This window comes from Mobula birostris, chromosome 27 (genome assembly GCF_030028105.1).
Source record: "Mobula birostris isolate sMobBir1 chromosome 27, sMobBir1.hap1, whole genome shotgun sequence".
NCBI classification, from domain to species: Eukaryota; Metazoa; Chordata; class Chondrichthyes; order Myliobatiformes; family Myliobatidae; genus Mobula; species Mobula birostris.
This window is the reverse complement of record NC_092396.1, coordinates 40235340-40256067: the sequence shown is the minus strand read 5'-3', so window position 1 is coordinate 40256067 and position 20728 is coordinate 40235340. Positions and strand designations below refer to the sequence as shown.

Here is a 20728-nt window from a genome sequence, read left to right as displayed (position 1 = left end):
GTCCTCTGGAAGTTGTTCTGATCGAGGCATGGTGCACATCGATCTTTCTTAAGAAGAGCAGGCTTTTTGTCAGTAACCTGACTTCATGTGTATTTTTTATAGGCAGGGCACCTTTACAACCCACACCTTCAATCTCATCTCATTGATTGGAGCAACTGACTCCAAATAGCCTTTGTAGAAAGCATCAACCCAGAGGTTCACATATTTTGTTTGAACCTACACTGTGATTGCTTAAATACTGTTAAATAATGTTAAATACGGTGATTACTCAGTATTGACAAGTAGTACAATTGTTAGTGTGTTATTAGTTTAGGCAGATTGTGTTTGTCTATTATTGTGACTTAGATTAAGATCAGAGCACATTTTATGAGTAACTAATGCAGAAAAACAAGTAATCGCAAAGGGTTCACAAACTTTTTCTTGCAACAACACATGTCCCGATGTGCCCCTAATTAAACGGAATCACTGTATTTCACTCTTTAAACATGACCTTTTCCCTACTAAATTCAGAAAAATTACCTGGATCTGTAATTCCTACAACCAGGAGCTTACTAAGCACATCTGCCACAACTTGAACAGCTGTCTGACTGACAACATGGCCATGACCACTAATAAGATGAACTGATGGAGTGAGTAGTCTTGAACAAGTTCTGGCTGCTTCCATTCGAATCTCTTTGTGCTCACTGTTAAGGAAGTGGTCTGCACAGTGTCTGACAAACTGGGTAAGAGAGTGGCCTGCATAGAAGCAAAAATGATTCTGTAATTAGAAACATGAACTATAATAACATTTGGAAATTCAGATTTTTGTACCGAAAATACAATATGGAGATCACAAGACATATCGGTAAATATCGTTTAAAAAGATCCAAGTGAACATGGACCAAATAGATTAATTAGATCTTAGTATTTAGCCTGTGTTTCCATAATATCCCCATATAGCTTAAACACCTTTGAAATCATATTCTATTTTAGATATCAATAAATGTTACAGAAGATAATAAATTAATAAGAAGATAAGATGATAAAACTATTTTTAAACTTGAACTGTGACACAATACTGTGCCAAGTTCTAATCTGGATTAATCAGCCCACCAGAGAGGTACTGAGACAATTCTTTTAAAAATAAGTTCCCCAAGATAAAATCATCCATAAACAAATGACAAGCCAAAGGAGGAGATATTAAATGTGGTGAATGAAACTAATTTAAGCTGAAATGACACCTGCCTTTACATCCCACTCCTTCTCAAACTCCAGAGTGCCAGTAAGCCCTTTCTGTTGAAAAGGTATTTTACTAGCTTGTCATTCAATTTAGTATACAAAACCATCTCCTCTACAATGTGTCAATCAAACACTGAGTAGTAATTCCTCAATACAAGTCATGTGTTACAATCATGTCATTGTAACTTTCTGATCTATGACTCAGATCTCTTCATCCTCAACCACAAACACTAAAGTCAACTAGAAACTTTCTGGATTAATTAGTTTGAAAGTATTTGCAAATCAACATAAACATCAATAATTTCAGATTCAACACTTAAAATTGTCGGAACAGCAGATAATAACTCTGATGATGTAGTCTACTGCTCCTATGGACCAATCCTTTCCTTTTATTTTCCCCTCAGATAGTTACTATCTTCACTTTGCACACTTCTCCTCTCATTTAAACAATCCTCCTTTTTACTTCACTTTTTCATCCTTCCCCCTTACCTCCCCGGTCTATAGATACACAAGACTGAATCATGTTGCTATATGCCAAGAACCAGTGCATATCAGACATGATGTAGGATTGGTTCCCATGTTCATTTTTTGTCATTTGTAGGCATCTTATTTTTTTTTCTTTCAATAGATATACTTTTAACCATATATACTAGCTTGAATAGTTCTATATCTGAACATTAGCCTCATAAAAAAAAGTCTTCTAGCTTTGATACGAACTGAAGCTCAACCTCAACTTCCTCTCCTTTCAAAAGCTGTTGTGGCATTTCAAGGACAGGCCTGAGCAGTACACCATCCAAATCCAAATTGTACTTCACCAGGGTGAAAATGTTAACTAGATTGGCTCCCTGCACTTAGACCACATGAGTCCAAGTAGGGATTGAAATGGCATTTCAGGAGGGGCAGATTTAGCCTAATCCTATCCTTAAAAGTTTTAAATCACAGAAACTGTGCTCCTGTAAACTAAAAGGAGGAACTATCAAGGTTAATCTCACTTCCCAGCTCTTGAAACACAGTGACACTTTCAGTTGTTCTTTTAAATGTGGTGAGTGCTTCTGCCTCATCCGTCTTTCCACACCCACTACTTTTGAAACTTGGGTGCCTTAATTTTTCCCTGTTCTGGTGCAAAGTCATTGACCTTAAAAGTTACACAAGTTGGCCTCTCCACATGCTGGTAGGGCTGCTGAACATTTTCAGTTTTATTATTTTAAAATGCAATCACATACTTTGATTTACTTTTCCCATGACCTCCTAAATTGAGGACGTCTTACCCTCAAATTCAAAGGTGCCCAAGGTACGAAGTGCAAGAGTTATGCATCCAACATCATTTGCTTCAGGGATATTCATCAAGCTGGGGGATGCAAGTTGTTGAGCTAAACTTTTGGGCATGCCTGGGTGTCGAAGAGGTTTATGCATCAGCACCAGTGACAACATCTTCAGTAAGCCATCCTGAATATCCTTTTTAAGTGCTGGTATATGTCGACATAGATCATGCAGTACAGCTGTCAAAGCAGGACTTTAAAGAAGAAACAGTGATATTATTGGAAAGAGCTTCAACACTGTAAATGAATAAATTGAGTGCTACTAAAGGCCAAATAAAGCTAGAAAATGCTGGAAGCAAAATGAAGAGTCACAAACATGAAAGATTTTCTCTTTCCACAGATGCTGCCTGACCTGTTGATGTTTCCAGCATTTGATGTTTTTATTTCAGATTCCCAGCATATATGTGATTTTGATTTACAGTTGTAAAATGCAACACAACTCTAGGCACATAGCCAATTTGTATATTACAAGCTATCCAGTACCTGACTCTTGAGTATTGGAATTGGTTCCTTCTTTTAAAATGATCATTACAAAATTACCTGCAAAGATTTGTCAAATACTGTCTTGGATTTGACACCACTCTGCCCCCGCCCCCCACCCCCACACACACCCCATGCATATCTTTAATCCCAAGAGGTCTCTAGGTAAAATATTATAATCACCTGAAATAAAATAAACAGGTGATCTCAACAGCCCAGCATCCTCAAATGTAAAATTTGCATTCAAATGGTGAAAAGAAATTTGGAAAATATAAAATCTTGTCCTGAACCCTTCATCACAGTCCTGATGAAGGGTCTTGGCCCGAAACATCAACTGTTTTCTCTGTTACACAGATGCTGCCTGGCCTGTTGAGTTCCTCCAGCACTTTATGTACATTGCTTTGGATTTCCAGCATCTGCAGATTTTCTTGTGTTTGTGAAAATATAAAATTTCCTGTCCATACTGGATGATAATCTATTTTACATTAATTTTGCTGGACTAGATTCAACACAATTGTATATTTAAATTGATCATTAGTGAATGCTTTACTACACTTTATCAAGGCATGAAAGTTCAAATCTAAAACTGCCCCATTCTGCAAAACAAATGACCCTGTACAAGAAGAGCATTAAAGTCAGGGACAAGCAAATAACATTTAATTAAATTAGCTCTATGATATAGGATGAAACTATATGTTTAGTGATTAAGCTTTTACCTTACTTTTGCTGGCACTTTTAATACCACCCAGCATTTAAAAAATCGAAAATGCCAAGAGAAACAATCTAAATTAGAAGCATTCCACAAAATAAACATTTACAGTACAAGTGGTTCATTACCTGAGCCCAACAGCAAGCATCTGCTCTAGTAGTTCCTTAATATCTTGCTGGATAGTTGGTCCAATAGCTCTAGCTAACATACAGATACAAGTAAACACAGTTGCATCCACTTGAACAGGCTTTTGCCGTCTAGAAAACAAGAACATAAAGGAAGCTAGATGCATGCTACTTTAAATTATTTTGTAACACATTTTTAAGCCAACTTAAAGACATGACACAGACACACAGCTGGCCATTCATGGGTTCAATCCTGACCTCTATGTTTCAACGATCTCTAATACATTTACAGTATATTTCTAAGAATCTTGAAATACTCCATTTATCCTCTAGGTTTTCAATACATTTAATATCTAAACAAAACTATCTATAAACATGTTGCTATTGACCAGTGCAAAATGGAAATGAAAAACACAGACTCGTCTCCATGAAGAAATTCAACTTCTCTGTTGATTCCTCTGGCCCATAAAACTTAAAGCAGAGCAAGAACATGGTGGATGGTATTGAGAACTTTGAGGCATTCAGAGTACACAAACCCTTCTTAAGTACTGGAAGCACAAATGACCCAGCCACCTTTCCCATTAGTTTATTTATTGAGATACAGAGTGCAATAGGCCCTTCCAGCTCTTTGAGCTGTGCTGCCCAGCAACCTTAGCCTAATTACAGAACAATTGTCTTTTGGACCGCAGACGGAAACCGGAGCACCAGGAGGACACAATGCGGTCACAGGAAGAACGTACAAACTCCTTAAACACAGCGGTGGGAATTAAATCTAGGTCACTGGTAAAGCGTTGTGTTAGCCAATACCCTACTGTGCCACCTCACTGTGCCTGCCACATCAGTGTTAATCTCTCCAGTAGTCAGATTGACCTCATTACCAACTTCAGACCAAACTGGAATGGAACTAACTTATTTGTGATCCCAAGGAACTGATTAAAAATAGGAAAATTAAAAGAACACCCACAGATGTGTTGCTCATGTGAACCTATTAGTGGCAGTTTCTATTTACTTCACAACCAAACAGATAATATTTAATGCCTGAATGAATATTTTAAGCAAAATATTTCACAGCGCTTATTAATTTGTTGTGCTATTACTTGTGAGCAAAATCCTTCGGTGGGAGGGCTGCTTTTAAAATGTCCAGGATTCTCGGCATATATGGATCAAGGTCCGTTTTTACAGCCACCACCAGTAGACCCAGGGCTTGGAATGCAGCAGCACGTTCTTTTTCTCTTTTCAGACAGGCCAACAGATGGTTCATCGATTCATACAGATGTTGTTCTGCAAAATTCAGAATATACATTTGTCAGTAATAAATATATAACCAGCACTACATGGAATGGGAAAAGATCTGGCATGTGAGATCCTGAGGTCCAAATCCACACACCCCTGAAAGTGGCGATGCATGTTGATGGAGTAGTAAACAAGGTTGTAGTATGCTGGATATCATTGGTGGGGACATGGGGTATCAAGAGTCAGCATATTAGGAGGCAGTTGCATAAAACCTTTACATTACAGAAGGGTGTGGTTGCTTTGGAGAGGGTTCAGAAGAAATTACCAGGATGCTGCCTGGATTAGAGGGTATTAACTACAAGGAAAGGTTGGACAAACTTTCACCGCTTTCACTGGAGGGTCAGAGCCTGAGGGGAAGCCTGATGGAGGTTCTGAAAATTATGAGAGGCATGCATAGTGTAGACAGCCAGAACTTTTTCTCCAGAATAGAAAGGTCGAGTAGTAGGGTGAAAGTTTAAAATTATGCAGAAAATAAATCATGTACTATAAACAAATACAATCCTAATTGGTCTCATTTCCCTACTTTCAATTGGATCCATTTTAATCAGCGAATCAATTCCCTTTTGAAAGTAGCAACTGTTTCTGGTTCCATCACCCTTTTGGATAAGGCATCCCCAAATAGAGAAGAAAATCTTCTCATTTCCCCCATTACTTTAAATCCACGTATTCTTGACCAACTTAACATTAAAAATATGGTCGAAAAATTACCTGGAATATCCATACCTTTTCGCTCACCCGTGAACAAAAGGGGCTTAAACGCAGCTAGACGGGGAATCAAGTTTAAGATTGCCATTTGAATCAGTGGATTCTTGCTGCTGCGATACTTCAGCACCCAATGAATTACCTTTAAAAGATCATGCAACATGTAAAATTAGACCTGGATTTCAACACCATATCTTATGCTACTATTGCCGCAGATGAAATCAGGGCAAGACACAGAATCTAATAGACATGAGAAAAAGAAACTTTTTCTCTTGGACTAGATACAGATGGGCTTGGTTGCAAGGTTCCAGAGAGAAAAAAAGAATTAACTTGCTAGTGTGGGTTTACTAAAGCACAAAAAAATAAGCAAAATTTCTGAAAAATGTTACAGGTCACCGATATTCCTAGTCAAACATTCGAAGACCTCAATTTTTAACCTAAGACTCAAGTTGAATTCCAATGATTGCCAGGGAATTTATATTTATGTTAAACATCTATAATGACAAATAATAAATCATCAGTTTGGAATTTAAAACAAATACATCCGTTCCACTGAAATGTAAACAGAAAATGGTGAAAAGACTTAACTTAGAAAGGAACTATAAACTGCAACTAAAATTTCACCATTAAGATTATTTCATAAACTTTGTTCCAAGATTTTGTTTTTATTTAAGGATTTCAAATGATGTGGTGTCTTCTTGATATTTTTTGGGAGATATCCTTGACCAACGTGGCTTACATGAGAATCCAGACCTACTAATGCAAGTGTTGCGAACTCAGCTGGGCTATAATATACATGCACTCAGCTTAAGAAGCAATTAAAAAAGAACGATGATGACCAGCCTTGCCAATAAGCCCATACCAAACAACTAGATCTTAAAACTTCAATTCATTAAGATACTATTTTCAATTACTTCCACCTCCTACAACTTTTAAAGTAGTTTTGATTTAATGGTATTTACAAGTCTCATTACTCTCAAGTAAAACTATTTCCTACATCATTGAACACCTTTATAGAATTCTTCTAATTTTTAAGCCCCATCACCACAACCTTTCACCAAGTACCAGGTTCTCAACAGGTAATGTAAATGCTCTTTTATAATATTGTAAATGTATGAATTTATAGTTAGAATAGACCACTTGGCCCATCCAACCTGCACCATTCATAAAATCATGGTTGATCTTACCATAACCTTAAGTCTCCACTCCTGTCTACATGGTAATCTTTTGCCCTTTTGCTAAATCTTTCTACCTTTGCCCTGAAAATATTCAAAAGTACTGCTTCACCACACTTTAAGAGTTCCAAAAGATCATAACATGTAGAGGTAAAAGTATCACCTCATCTCTGTTAAGTGGGTCACATTTTTTTTAAATGGGATGGCATAGAGAAGTTGCAATATCCAATTTTGATTACTTAATTCTACCAGAATATGGCATATATGACTTCTATGCACGTTTTTCCCCACAAAATTCACCGACTTGTAATTGACACGCATTGAAAACAAATTATTAAAAAAAGCAAAACTCAAGTGAATTATCTTTCAAAAAGTGATTAATACAAAAGTCAGTCACACTTAACCTCAAAAGTTAAATTTTATGACCTAGATGCTGGTGAAAGCAGACTGAATAGTAAACCTCAAATCAAAATTAAAAGAGAAGAATAAAAGAGAATAAAAAATAAAGTATAAAAATAAAAGAGAAGAAGTATAACATAGCAAAGACGAGTGGGAAGCCGGAGGATTGGGAACTTTTAAAGAGCAACAGGAGGTAACTAAAAAGGCAACACGCGGAGAAAAAATGAGATACGAAGGTAAACTAGCCAAGAATATAAAGGAGGATAATAAAAGCTTCTTCAGGTATGTGAAAAGGGAACAAGTAGTTAAGACCAAAATTGGGCCCTTGAAGACAGAAACGGGTGAATTTATTATGGGGAAAAAGGAAACGGCAGATCAGTTGAACAGGTACTTTGGATCTGTCTTCACTAGGGAAGACACAAACAATCTCCCGGATATAATAGTGGCCAAAGGACCTATTGTAATGGACGAACTGAAGGAAATTTATATTAGGCAGTAAATGGTGTTGGATAGACTGTTGGGTCTGAAGGCTGATAAGTCCCCGGGACCTGATGGTCTGCATCCCAGGGCACTTAAGGAGGTGGCTTTAGAAATCGTGGACGCATTGGTAATCATTTTCCAATGTTCTATAGATTCAGGATCAGTTCCTGTGGATTGGAGGGTGGCTAATGTTGTCCTTCTCTTCAAGAACGGAGGAAGAGAGAAAACAGGGAATTATAGACCGGTTAGCCTGACATCGGTGGTGGGAAAGATGCTGGAGTCAATTATAAAAGATGAAATTATGACACATCTGGATAGCAGTAACAGGATCGGTCCAAGTCAGCATGGATTTACAAAGGGGAAATCGTGCTTGACTAACCTTCCGGAATTTTTTGAGGCTGTAACTATGAAAATGGACAAGGGAGAGCCAGTGGATGTAGTATACCTGGGCTTTCAGAAAGCCTTTGATAAAGTCCCACATAGGAGATTAGTGGGCAAAATTAGGGCACATGGTATTGGGGACGGAGTACTGACATGGATTGAAAATTGGCTGGCTGACAGAAAACAAAGAGTAGCGATTAACGGGTCCCTTTCAGAATGGCAGGCGGTGACCAGTGGGGTACCGCAGCTGTTTACAATTTATATTAATGATTTAGATGAGGGAATTAAAAGTAACATTAGCAAATTTGCTGATGACACAAAGCTGGGTGGCAGTATGAAATGTGAGGAGGATGTTATGAGAATGCAGGGTGACTTGGACAGACTGGGTGAGTGGGCAGATGCATAGCAGATGCAGTTTAGTGTGGATAAATGTGAGGTTATCCACTTTGGTGGTAAGAATGGGAAGGCAGATTATTATCTAAATGGAGTCAAGTTAGGAAAAGGGCAAGTACAACGAGATCTAGGTGTTCTTGTACATCAGTCACTGAAAGCAAGCATGCAAGTACAGCAGGCAGTGAAGCAAGCTAATGGCATGCTGGCCTTCATAACAAGGGGAATTGAGTATAAGAGCAAAGAGGTCCTTCTGCAGCTGTACAGGGCCTGGTGAGACCACACCTGGAGTACTGTGTGCAGTTTTGGTCTCCAAATTTGAGGAAGGACATTCTTGCTATTGAGGGAGTGCAGCGTAGATTCACAAGGTTAATTCCCAGGATGGCGGGACTGTCATATGTCGAAAGATTGGAGCGACTGGGCTTGTATACTCTGGAACTTAGAAGGCTGAGAGGGGATAACAATAAAATATAAGATTATTAAGGGATTGGACATGCTGGAGGCAGGAAGCATGTTCCTGCTGATGGGTGAGTCCAGCACCAGAGGCCACAGGTTAAGAATAAGGGGTAGGCCATTTAGAATGGAGTTGAGGAAAAGCTTTTTCACACAGAGAGTGGTGGATATATGGAATGCTCTGCCCCAGAATGCTGTGGAGGCCAAGTCTCTGGATGCTTTCAAGAAAGAGATGGATAGAGCTCTTAAAGATAGCAGAATCAAAGGTTATGGGGATAAGGCAGGAACTGGATACTGATCGTGGATGATCAGCCATGATTGCAGTGAATGGCGGTGCTGGCTCGAAGAGCCGAATGGCCTACTCCTGCACCTATTGTCTATTGTCTATAAAATTGAAGAGACCTGTACAGCATAGGAACAGGATCTCCATCCCACAATACCTGTGTCAAATTTAAGTAAGCTCTAACAACAGGAATTCTGCAGATGCTGGAAATTCAAGCAACACACACCAAAGTTGCTGGTGAACGCAGCAGGCCAGGCAGAATCTCTAGGAAGAGGTACAGTCGACGTTTCAGGCCTGTCTTCTGTACCTCTTCCTAGGGATGCTGCCTGGCCTGCTGCGTTCACCAGCATCTTTGATGTGCGTTGCTTAAGTAAGCTCTTTTTGCCTGCACATGATCTATATTCTTCTATTTCCTGCTTATTCACACGTCTGAAAGTTTCTTAAATGCCACTGGTACACCACTGCTTTCAACACTATCCCTGGCAGCATGTTCCAAAGCAACCCAGCATTCTTCAAAAAAATTTGCCTCACATTTCCTCCCACCTTAAATGAACACTCTCTACTATTTGACATTACTGTCCTGAGAAAAAGATTCCGATTGTCCACCTTATCAATGCCTCTTAGAATTTTATAAATTGCAAATGAGGTCTCCATTCAGTCTCACACACTCCAGACAACACAACCGAAATTTGTTGAAACTTTCCTTTTAGCTCATACCCTCGAATTCACAGTGTCCTGGTAAGCCTCTTCGGTATACTGTTGAAAGCCACGTACATGTTTTTTCTAATCAGTTAACAGGTGTCAAGTTAACACCTTCCCCTGCAGCTAGATCCTCAACTTCTTGACCAACAGATCGCAATCAGTAATGATAAACAGCAACAATTCTGCCTTGATTATTCTCCTGGTGTTTCGCAAGCTTGCATCCTCAGCCTCCTACTCTACTCCCTGTACATTCACGACTACGTGGCTACATTGTACTTTAACTCTATGGATAAATTTGCAGATAATCTCATGGCAGTGGCAAATGGCAAATCAAAGTACAAAAGGAGATAGAAAGCTAGAGCATCAATGATAACCACCTTTCCCTCAATGTCAGCAAAACAAAACAGCTGGTCATTGACTTCAGGAAGGGGGATAGTGTACTGTACATGCTCCCATCTTCAGCAACAATTGCTGTGGTTGAGAGTTGAGAGTTTCGGGTTCTTAGGAATGAGTATCATCAGTAGTCCGTCCTGGTTCAGCCATGGTGATGCCACAGCCAAGAAGGCCTCTTCTTCCTAAGTATGGTAAAGAAATAAAATTGCCAATAACACAGAATAAAAGTTAGTAATTACCTGCTCAATCCGTGCTTCCATGTGCTCGCGACAATATCTACTTTCCACCAAAGATGGTTTGGCTGGAGCAGGAGTGGTTCCAAATACCGAAATGCCCTGGGGTGTATTATATCCAAGAAGTCCCAGAAGTGCATTTGATTGTTGGGGCTGTGCAGACTGGAAACTTGTGAAGGATGTAATATGTCTGGGTTTTGTTCCAAATCCCATCAACTCCTTGCAGTATTTATCATGTACTAATTGCTGCTGAGTGATATCTTCCATTTCCTCACGCAAGCGCTTTGATAAAAGAAAATCAATAAAAAATAATTATAGATCAAATCTGTAAGAAGCAACATATTCAACATCAATATGAAGGCAGCCTCTTTTTAGCCCAAACTTGATTTTTCTTTTAGTAGAGGATAAGACTTTGAATCCCTTACTTGTGAAATCATATTTAAATATTCATATGATTAATCAACAAATGTCCTTTATTTATTTTTTCCTATTATTTGGAGAGTAAGCAGTTAACACAGCAAAGGATGTTCACTTGACCACAGATCCTTCAGATATGTATTTAATATTGAAGGCTTAAAATTTATTGTTAAAGAGATGCCTGACATATACTGCCTGCACTTCCCTTGGAGGGGCAAGTGGGGGAAGACTGGAGATCAGTTTCAGAATTGAAAAGGATCCTGCAATTAGGCCTTAGGTATCCCAAAACCCATCTAAGCACAAGAAATGTTAAGAACATGTCAAGTCAAGCCAAGAATTAATTTCACATTTCTTGGAAATTCACAAAGGGCAGTTAATTTCAGATAATGTTTCCAGATTTAGAAGACTAAATGCATTTTATGCTTGCTTCAAAGTGGAAAATAAAACTACACCTATGAGGATCCTTGCAGCACCCAGTGACCCTGTGATCTGTCTCGGAGGCTGATGTCAGGCTGTCTTTTAGGAGGGTGAAACCTCACAAGGCAGCAGGCCACGATAGAGTATCTGATAGAGCTCTGAAAACCTGTGCCAACCAACTGCTTGGGGTGTTCAAAGGCATTTTCAATCTCTCATTACTATTGTTAGAAGTTCCCACCTGCTTCAAACGAACAATAATTACACCAGTACCCAAGAAGAGCAGTGTGAGCAGCATCCAGTAGCACTCAGGTCTACAGTGCTGAAGTGCTTTGACAGGTTGGTCATGGCTAGAACCACTTCCTGCCTCAGCAAGGACCTAGACTCATTGCAATTTGCCTATCACCACAGGAAGTCTATACCTGACACAATCTCACTGGTTCTCCACGCAGCCTTGAATCACCTGGACAATACAAATACTTATGCCAAGATGCTGTTTATTGACTACAGCTCAGTGTTTAACACCATCAGTCCAACAGTCCTAATCAAAAAGCACCAGAACCTGGGCCACTGTAACTCCCTCTGCAACTGGATCCTTGACTTCCCAGAAGACCACATCCCGTGCAGATTGGAAATAACTGCACCTCACTGACAATCAACATGGGCGCACCTCAGGGATGTGTGCTGAGTCCACTGCTCTACCCTGTCTACACCCATGATTCTATGGCTAAGCACAGCTACAAATTTGCTGATGATACGACCACTATCGGCAGAATCTCAGATGGTGATGGGGGGGATACAGGAGCAAGATATACCAGCTAGGTGAGTGGTGTTGCAGCAACAACCTCGAACTCAACGTCAGTAAGACCAAAGAGCTCATTGTTGACTTCAGAAAGTGTAAGAAAAGGGAAAACACACCAATCCTCAGAGGGATCATAAGTGGAGAGAGTGAGCAATTTTAAGTTCCTGTGTCTTAATATCTCTGAGGACCTAACCTGGTCCCAACACATTGATGTAGCTATAAACAAGGCAAGACAGCAGCTATATTTCACCAGGAGTGTGAGGAGATTTGGTTTGCCACCCAAAACAATAGCAAATTTCTACTGACGTACCACGGAGAGCATTCTATTGCGGGAGGAGAACTATTATCTGGATTGAAGTAAGCTGCAGAGAGTTGAAAACTTAGCTCCATCATGGAGCAGTTCCTCAAAAAGGTGGTGTCCATCATTAGAATCCTCACCACCTAGGACATGCCTTCTTCTCATTGTTTCCATCAGGAAGGAGACACAGAAGCCTAAAGGGACACACTCAGTGATTCAGCAACCACTCCTTCCCCCTACCATCCGATTTCTGAATAGACATTGAACTCATGAACACTATCTCACTACTTTTTTTAGTTGCACTACTTATTTAACTTGTATGAGGACCTGAATGAGGGGTGGGGTGTCTTAAAAAGATGCCTGTTTGAGGTGGCACATGTTCTGTGCTGGCCCAGTGGGAGAGTATATTTTGGTGAATAGGGTGTAGAGTACTGGCTTCTAGAAAACGGTTAGTTATCGATTGATTTGTTGCACAGTCATTGTTATCTTAGTATGATGAATGTATTTGTAGACAATTGTGATTGTGAAGAAGGATGTGAATTACTGTGTTTTGTTTTTGTGCAACTGTTCGGGCTCATTGTAACAACTCCCCTACATTCCAAAGAATGCACTATCCCTTTCCATAGAGTAAGGAGATTCTTATTTAAAGCTTCATTTTGTTGTAAGGAGGGAAGAGGGAGAGAAGAAATCTACTTCTATGAGTTGCCCTATTGCTCATTATCCACATGTGTTATTTGTCTATGTGATTACATTCTGATACTTGCAGTTGCTTTCGCTTTTTTTGAATCTGTAAAATGCACTACAGGTTCCTCCCGCTTTGCGAACGTTCGCTTTACAAAACCTCACTGTTACGAAAGACCTACATTAGTTCCATGTTTTCGCTAACAGAAGGTGTTTTCATTGTTACGAAAAAAGGCAGCGCGCGAAAAAAAAGCAGCACGCGCCCCGAGCAGCCGCTCCCCCCTGGATTCAGAACGGCATTCTCGCTAGCATTGCTTAAACATGTGCCTGTGAGCATCCGTTAGCAAGATGAGTTCTAAGGTATCGGAAAAGCCTGAAAGAGCTCGTAAGGGTGTTACACTTAGCGTAAAACTAGACATAATTAAGCGTTTTGATCGTGGTGAACGAAGTAAGGACAAAGTGCATTTGGCTTGTAGAAGTTGACGAAGATGATGTTGAAGAGGTTTTGGCATTCCATGACCAAGAACTGATAGATGAAGAGCTGATGCAATTGGAAGGGAAGGATAACAATCCAAACCGAATGCAGTAGCGAACGGACCGAAAGTGAAGTTGTCCAGGAACTGAACGTGAAGCAACTGCGTGAGATTTTCGCTGCAATGATAAAGTACGACTTTAATTTTGAAAGGGTACATCGGTTTAGGGCATATTTGCAAGATGGTTTGAGTGCTTACAAAGAACTGTATGGTAGAAAAATGTGCGAGGCTAGCAGTCAAGTATACTGTCATTTTTCAAGCCTTCCTCATCAGCCACAGCAGATGACGAACCTCAACCTTTGACATCGAGGCAGGCAGACATAGAAGAAGATGACCTGCCTGCCCTGATCGACGATGAGATGACACCCCAGTGTCCCACCACCCCAACTCCCAGGCCACGGACAAATACCGATTCGCGGAGAATGCAGCGGTAGCCAGGTCGCGAAGAATGCAGCGGTAGCCGGGAGGCACCCAACATATCTTTAAGAAAACAGCCGAAATAAACAAGCTAATTAATTAGGTGGCGCCCGGCATGTAATTGTCAGCCCAGATCAGAGGCGATTGCCGATTGTGTCGCCTCTGATCTGGGCCGAGATTTACGTGCTCAGCAGTACCTAATTAATTACTTGTTTGTTTCGGATTTTTCTTAAAGATGTGCTGGGTGCATCCCGGCCACCGCTGGACTGCTGCATTCTTCGCGGATCGGTATCGGTTCGCTGCCCGGAGGGTGGGGGCCACTGCACCACCCCAACCTCCAACGACTCAGCCTAACACACCATCATCAGTGTGCTCGGCGCTGTCCCAATTCCGGTAAGTGATACTACACTGTACATACATTATTTCTACTTTATATAGGCTGTGTATTTTTATGTGTTATTTGGTATGATTTGGCAGCTTCATAGCTTAAAGGTTACTGGAGAACGCTTGCGCCGTGTTTTTGCCGACGGCGCTTGCGTGAGATTTTCGCTATGGAGAACAATGCAGGCAATGATTGTGGAAAAGTATTTCTACTTTATATAGGCTGTGTATTTATCATATCATTCCTGCTTTTACTATATGTTACTGTTATTTTAGGTTTTACGTGTTATTTGGCATGATTTGGTAGGTTATTTTTGGTCTGCGAACACTCACAAATTTTTCCCATATAAATAAATGGTAATTGCGTCTTCGCTTTACAACATTCCGGCTTACGAACCGTTTCATAGGAACGCTCTACCTTCGGATGGCGGGACAAACCTGTATTCTGTACCTCTGGCTGAGCAATATGTATAAAACAGAGAGAGAAAAATGGGAAGAGAAACAAAACAGTTCTTTGAAAAGAAGCATCTTAAATGGGCTTAAACCTTCCCCAACCATTTGTATTTGCTCAGGTAAAGAATCAAATGAATAATTGAGGTGTGAGGAGAAAAATAGCCCTTGCTCCCATTTCTTATGTACTGAATGCTCTGAATCAGAAGCAGAAATTTTAGACATAAAATTAAAATTGCTTATGGAATAATGAAATAAAACTTATTGCCACTAGCTGATACTTACTAACTGCCATTAATATTACATGACATTCAATTTCAAACAGCAGCTCCAGAGTATGGCGAGCATGAGCAATGTGATATATGAGAAATGTTGCAAACATTTATTTTCTGGCCATTCCCTTTTCCACCTTCCGGGAGAAAACACAGGCCCAGTCAACCAGACTAAAGACCAGCTTCTTCCCCACCACACTGTGATGAGGAATTAATCATTTCTTGCACATCCCCTTCCGGGAGGTACTGCCACATTCTCAAACCCTTAATCAAGTATCAACTTTATTTGCCATACACGTACATTTACAAGTATTGGGAATTTGCTGTGGTGTGTTGTTCAGGGCATAACATGCAGCAAAAAAAGTAACAATTGTAAAGAATGATGTTTTTTTTTAAAAAGCTAATAAAATTGAAGGTTAGACAATGTAGAATAGAATGTGCATAAAAAAATAAACACCAGCATGTAAACAACTTTATAAAAGGTGAATTATCTACAGTCCAGTGCAGTGACAGGGGGAATGAAGCAGGGTACATAGGGGTGTTAACGAGAATGGCTGTTCAGATTAAATGCCTGGGGGAAGAAAATCGTAGGGTGGCATGAAGTTTTTGTTTTAATTACCTTCTAGCACTGTGAGAAGGCAGTTTGCAGGGTGGGTAGAGTCCGCAATAATTTTTTCTGCCTGCTTCTTTGTCCTGGGGACATACAGTTCTCAGTGATGGCAGTCTGCTGCCATTGACTTTTCTGCTGACCCGACAGTTCGCTGTAGTTTTTGCTGTGAGAGGACGCTGCACCCAACCAGACAGTAACGGCTGTCTGTCAGATTGCTCTGAATTGCACCAATATGTTCTGGGGAAGATAGAGTTTTCCCAGCGAATGCAAGAAGTACATCCTCTGCCGAGCCCTTTTGTTAATGAAGGAGATACGGTTCTTCCATGTGACATCTTGCAATAAAAATGCCCAGGAACTTGAACGTTAAATTGGTGCTAACTGCAAAAGTTGTTGATGATTGGGTGGAGAGGACACACTTTTCTCCTGAAATCATTATGCAATTGCACAGTTTTGAGGACATTCATCTCGAAGTTGTTGCAGTTGTACTAACACACCATGGTGGTACCAGAGCTGATTGCCTCTGGGATTAGTCCAATGACAGTAATCCGCAATGTTGTGCGCAAGCGTTATCAGTTTAACTGATGGATCGCTGGAGATGCAATCACTTGTGTGGAAGGAAAATAGGAGAGCAAAGAGAACACACCACAGTGAAGCACCAGCGCTGAGTCAGCAGGATGCCGAGACTCACATACTGACTCCTGTCAGAAAGGAAGTTTGTGATCCATCCGGAATGTTAATTTTGTTGAATTCCTCTTGCAGAAGCTCATAGATGATGGAATTGAAGGCTGAACTGAAATCAACAAAGAGAATTCTGACATATGTACAAAGAGAGTCAATGTGCTCTAATAGGAAGTCAAGACTGACATTAGATCATCTACAGATCTCTTGGCCATACATAACTCAAGAATCTCTGAAAATCCAGAGTTATGGATTTGAGAAATGACTTGACTAGTCTTTCAAAAGTCTTCATTATGATTTACATAAGCACAAGTGGCCTGCAGTCATTGAGTACAGAGATGTTTTGACTTTTTGGGAATGGAATAATAATAGATTTCTTAAAACATGCAGGAACAGTGCACTATTTGAAAGTGACTGAAAATGGCTGCGAAGACAGCAGTGTTTAAGGATGGCAGGAGAGGCAGTGTCAGGGCTAGCATCCTTCTTGATATTTTGCTTCCTGACAGCTTTCTCACCTCCTCTTCCTTGACAACAAAGGGTGTGGAGCATTGGTGATGATCTAGCCGAATGGGCACTAGACAGGATATCTGAAGTATGATCTGAGAGTCAAATCTGCAGTAGAACTTGTTTACCCATCTTGAGAGAAGATGTTCTTCAGCAAAGCAAGGGGAGTGTCTTCTTTTTGCAATTGTTAATGGAGTGAAGGCCTTTCCAGGCAGAAAACTGGTTTTCTAGTTTGTTGAATATTGACCATTTTACCCTTTGTTATTCCGTTATCATTGGCTGTTGGTCAAGATGGCACTGGTGAACCACAGCAACGTTCGCCTGGCTACATACATACTTCTAAATATTCATCTGAATTATTCTCACTGCAATCTGCAGTATGGAATTTCCCTTTAAGTAACATACTTTTGAACCAACTCAATGAATTACAGATTTCATGATCTTCTGAAGGAATTGGCAGACTTAACACTCAAGTCTCCTCAAGGTATGGCATCAAAAACACTTGCAAATTTCTGTAGATGTACGATGGTTAAGATTCTAACTGACTGCATCACCGTCTGGTACGGGGTGGAGGTGGGGGGGGGGGGGGGAGCTACTGCACAGGATCGAAGTAAGCTGCAGAGCTCAGTCAGCTCAAACATGGCCACGGGTTTTCATAGTACCCAGGGCATCTTTAAGGAATGGTGCCTCAGAAAGGAGGCGCCCATCATTAAGGATCCCCATCACCCAGGATATGCCCTCTTTTCATTGCTACCATTAGGAAGGAGGTACAGAAGCCTGAAGGCACACACTCAACAATTCAGGAGGAACTTTTTTCCCTCTGCCAGTTGATTTCTGAATGGACATTAAACACAGGAACACTACCTCACTTTTTGCACAACTTATTTAACATATATATATTCATACTGTAATTCATTTTTTTTCTCTATTATGTATTGTATTGTAGTACTGCCACAAAGTTAACAAATTCCATGACATATGCCAGTGATATTAAACCTGATGTTGATTCTGAACGGACAAAGGAAGCGTGGTAACGTGCCTCAGTGACTATAGTCCAGAAACACTGACATCCACAGTGATGAAGTGCTTTGAGAGGTTGGTGATGAAGCATTTCAACTCTGCCTAAGAAGCGATTTGGATCTGCTCCAATTTGCCTACTGGTGCAACAGGTCCACAGCAGATGGCACCCATTGGCTCTTTCCTCAAGAATGGAACATCTGGACATCAAAGATGCACACTGTACATCAGGATGCTCTTTATCAACTACAGCTCAGCATTCAATTTTACCATCCCCTCAAAACTAAGAAAAAGCATTTCAGGATGTAGATTGTATACATTTCTCTGACACAAAATTCTATCTTTGAACCGATTAATAAGCTTCAGGACCTTGGCCTCAATACCTCCGATGCAACTGGATCCTCGAGTTCCTCACTTGCAAACCCCAGTCAGTTTGGATTGGCAACATCACCTCCACAATCTCCATTAGCACAGGTGCACCACAAGGCCATGTGCTTAGCCTACTGTACTACTCACTTCACACTTATAACTGGGTGGCTAAGCACAGCTCCATTGCTGATGGCACCACTGTTGTAGGCTGAATCACTGGGGGTGACAAATCAACAGATTGGAATATCTGGCTGAGTGGTGTCACAACAACCACCTCTTACTCAATCTCAGCAAGACCAGGGAACTGAGTATTGACTACAGGAGGAGGAAACCAGAGGTCCATGAGCCACTCCACATCGCAGGATCAAAGGTGGAGAGTGTCAGCAATATTAAGTTCCTCGGTGTTATTACTTCGGAGGACCTGTCCTGGAACCTGCATCTACAGTAAGTGCAATTACGAAGTCAGCACGGCAGTGTCTCTACTTTAAGTTTATGAAGATTCGGCGTGACATCTAAAACTGACAAACTTCTATGGGCATTTAGAGGAGAATATATTGACTGGTTACAGTCTAGTATGGAATCTTCAATGCCCTTCAACAGGAAATTCTGCAAAAAAAAGAGTGGGTATGGCCCAGTCCATCACGGATAAAGCCCTCTCCACACCGAGCACATCTGCTCAGAACTCTGATGGAGGAAAGTAGCATCCATCATCAGGGACCACCCCCCCATCCAAGTCATGCTTTCTTCTTGCTGCTGCCATTAGGAAGGTAGTACAGGAGCCTCAGGACTCACACCACCAGGTTCAGGAACAGTTATTACCACTCAGGCTCTTGAACTAAAGGGGATAATTTCACTCCAACTTCACTTGTCCCATCACTGAAATGTTCCCACAACACACATCAAAGTTGCTGGTGAACGCAGCAGGTCAGGCAGCATCTGTAGGAAGAGGTGCAGTCGACGTTTCAGGCCGAGACCCTTCGTCAGGACTAACTGAAGGAAGAGTGAGTAATGGATTTGAAAGTTGGAGGGGGAGGGGGAGATTCAAAATGATAGGAGAAGACAGGACTTATCCGTGTAAGCAGAACAAGTGCTACACATGCCCTTACACTTCCTCCCTTACCACCATTCAGGGCCCCAAACAGTCCTTCCAGGTGAGGCAACACTTCACCTGTGAGTCGACTGGGGTGATATACTGCGTCCGGTGCTCCCGATGTGGCCTTTTATATATTGGCGAGACCCGACGCAGACTGGGAGACCGCTTTGCTGAACATCTACGCTCTGTCCACCAGAGAAAGCAGGATCTCCCAGTGGCCACACATTTTAATTCCACATCCCATTCCCATTCTGACATGTCTATCCACGGCCTCCTCTACTGTAAAGATGAAGCCACACTCAGGTTGGAGGAACAACACCTTATATTCCGTCTGGGTAGCCTCCAACCTGATGGCATGAACATCGACTTCTCTAACTTCCGCTAAGGCCCCACCTCCCCCTCGTACCCCATCTGTTACTTATTTTTATACACACATTCTTTCTCTCACTCTCCTTTTTCTCCCTCTGTCCCTCTGACTATACCTCTTGCCCATCCTCTGGGTCCCCCCCCCCCGTCTTTCTTCCCGGACCTCCTGTCCCATGATCCCATGATCCTCTCATATCCCTTTTGCCTATCACCTGTCCAGCTCTTGGCTCCATCCCTCCCCCTCCTGTCTTCTCCTATCATTTTGGATCTCCCCCTCCAACTTTCAAATCCCTTACTCACTCTTCCTTCAGTTAGTCCTGACGAAGGGACTCGGCCTGAAACGTCGACTGCACCTCTTGCTACAGATGCTGCCTGGCCTGCTGCATTCACCAGCAACTTTGATGTGTGTTGCTTGAATTTCCAGCATCTGCAGAATTCCTGTTGAAATGTTCCCACAACCTATGGACCCACTTTCAAGGATTCTTCATCTTCATGTTCTCAATATTGCTTATTTATTTAATATTATTATTTCTTTTTTTTTTGTATTTGCACAGCATTTTGTCTTTTGCACACTGGCTGAATGCCTAGTTGATGCAGTCTTTATTGATTCTATTTTGGTTATTATTCAATTCCAGATTCATTGAGTATATTTGCAAGGAAATGAATCTCAGAGATCTATATGGTGACATAT

General features: G+C 41.0%; 1 protein-coding gene across 3 annotated transcripts in view; it reads right to left on the bottom strand.

Annotated features, from left to right (window-relative positions):
* mtor (mechanistic target of rapamycin kinase) overlaps positions 1 to 20728 on the bottom strand; it is a 341456-nt gene that overhangs the window by 273603 nt on the left and 47125 nt on the right. For 2 of the 3 annotated variants that reach the window (XM_072245239.1, XM_072245242.1), the window contains exons 7-12: positions 10742 to 11017; positions 5853 to 5988; positions 4949 to 5132; positions 3855 to 3983; positions 2487 to 2731; positions 520 to 735 (exon numbers count right to left, since the gene is read on the bottom strand). In XM_072245239.1, the coding sequence (XP_072101340.1) occupies positions 520 to 735; positions 2487 to 2731; positions 3855 to 3983; positions 4949 to 5132; positions 5853 to 5988; positions 10742 to 11017 (1186 nt within the window). The remainder of the gene's footprint in view (positions 1 to 519; positions 736 to 2486; positions 2732 to 3854; positions 3984 to 4948; positions 5133 to 5852; positions 5989 to 10741; positions 11018 to 20728) is intronic. The other variant, XM_072245241.1, reaches the window with a different exon arrangement.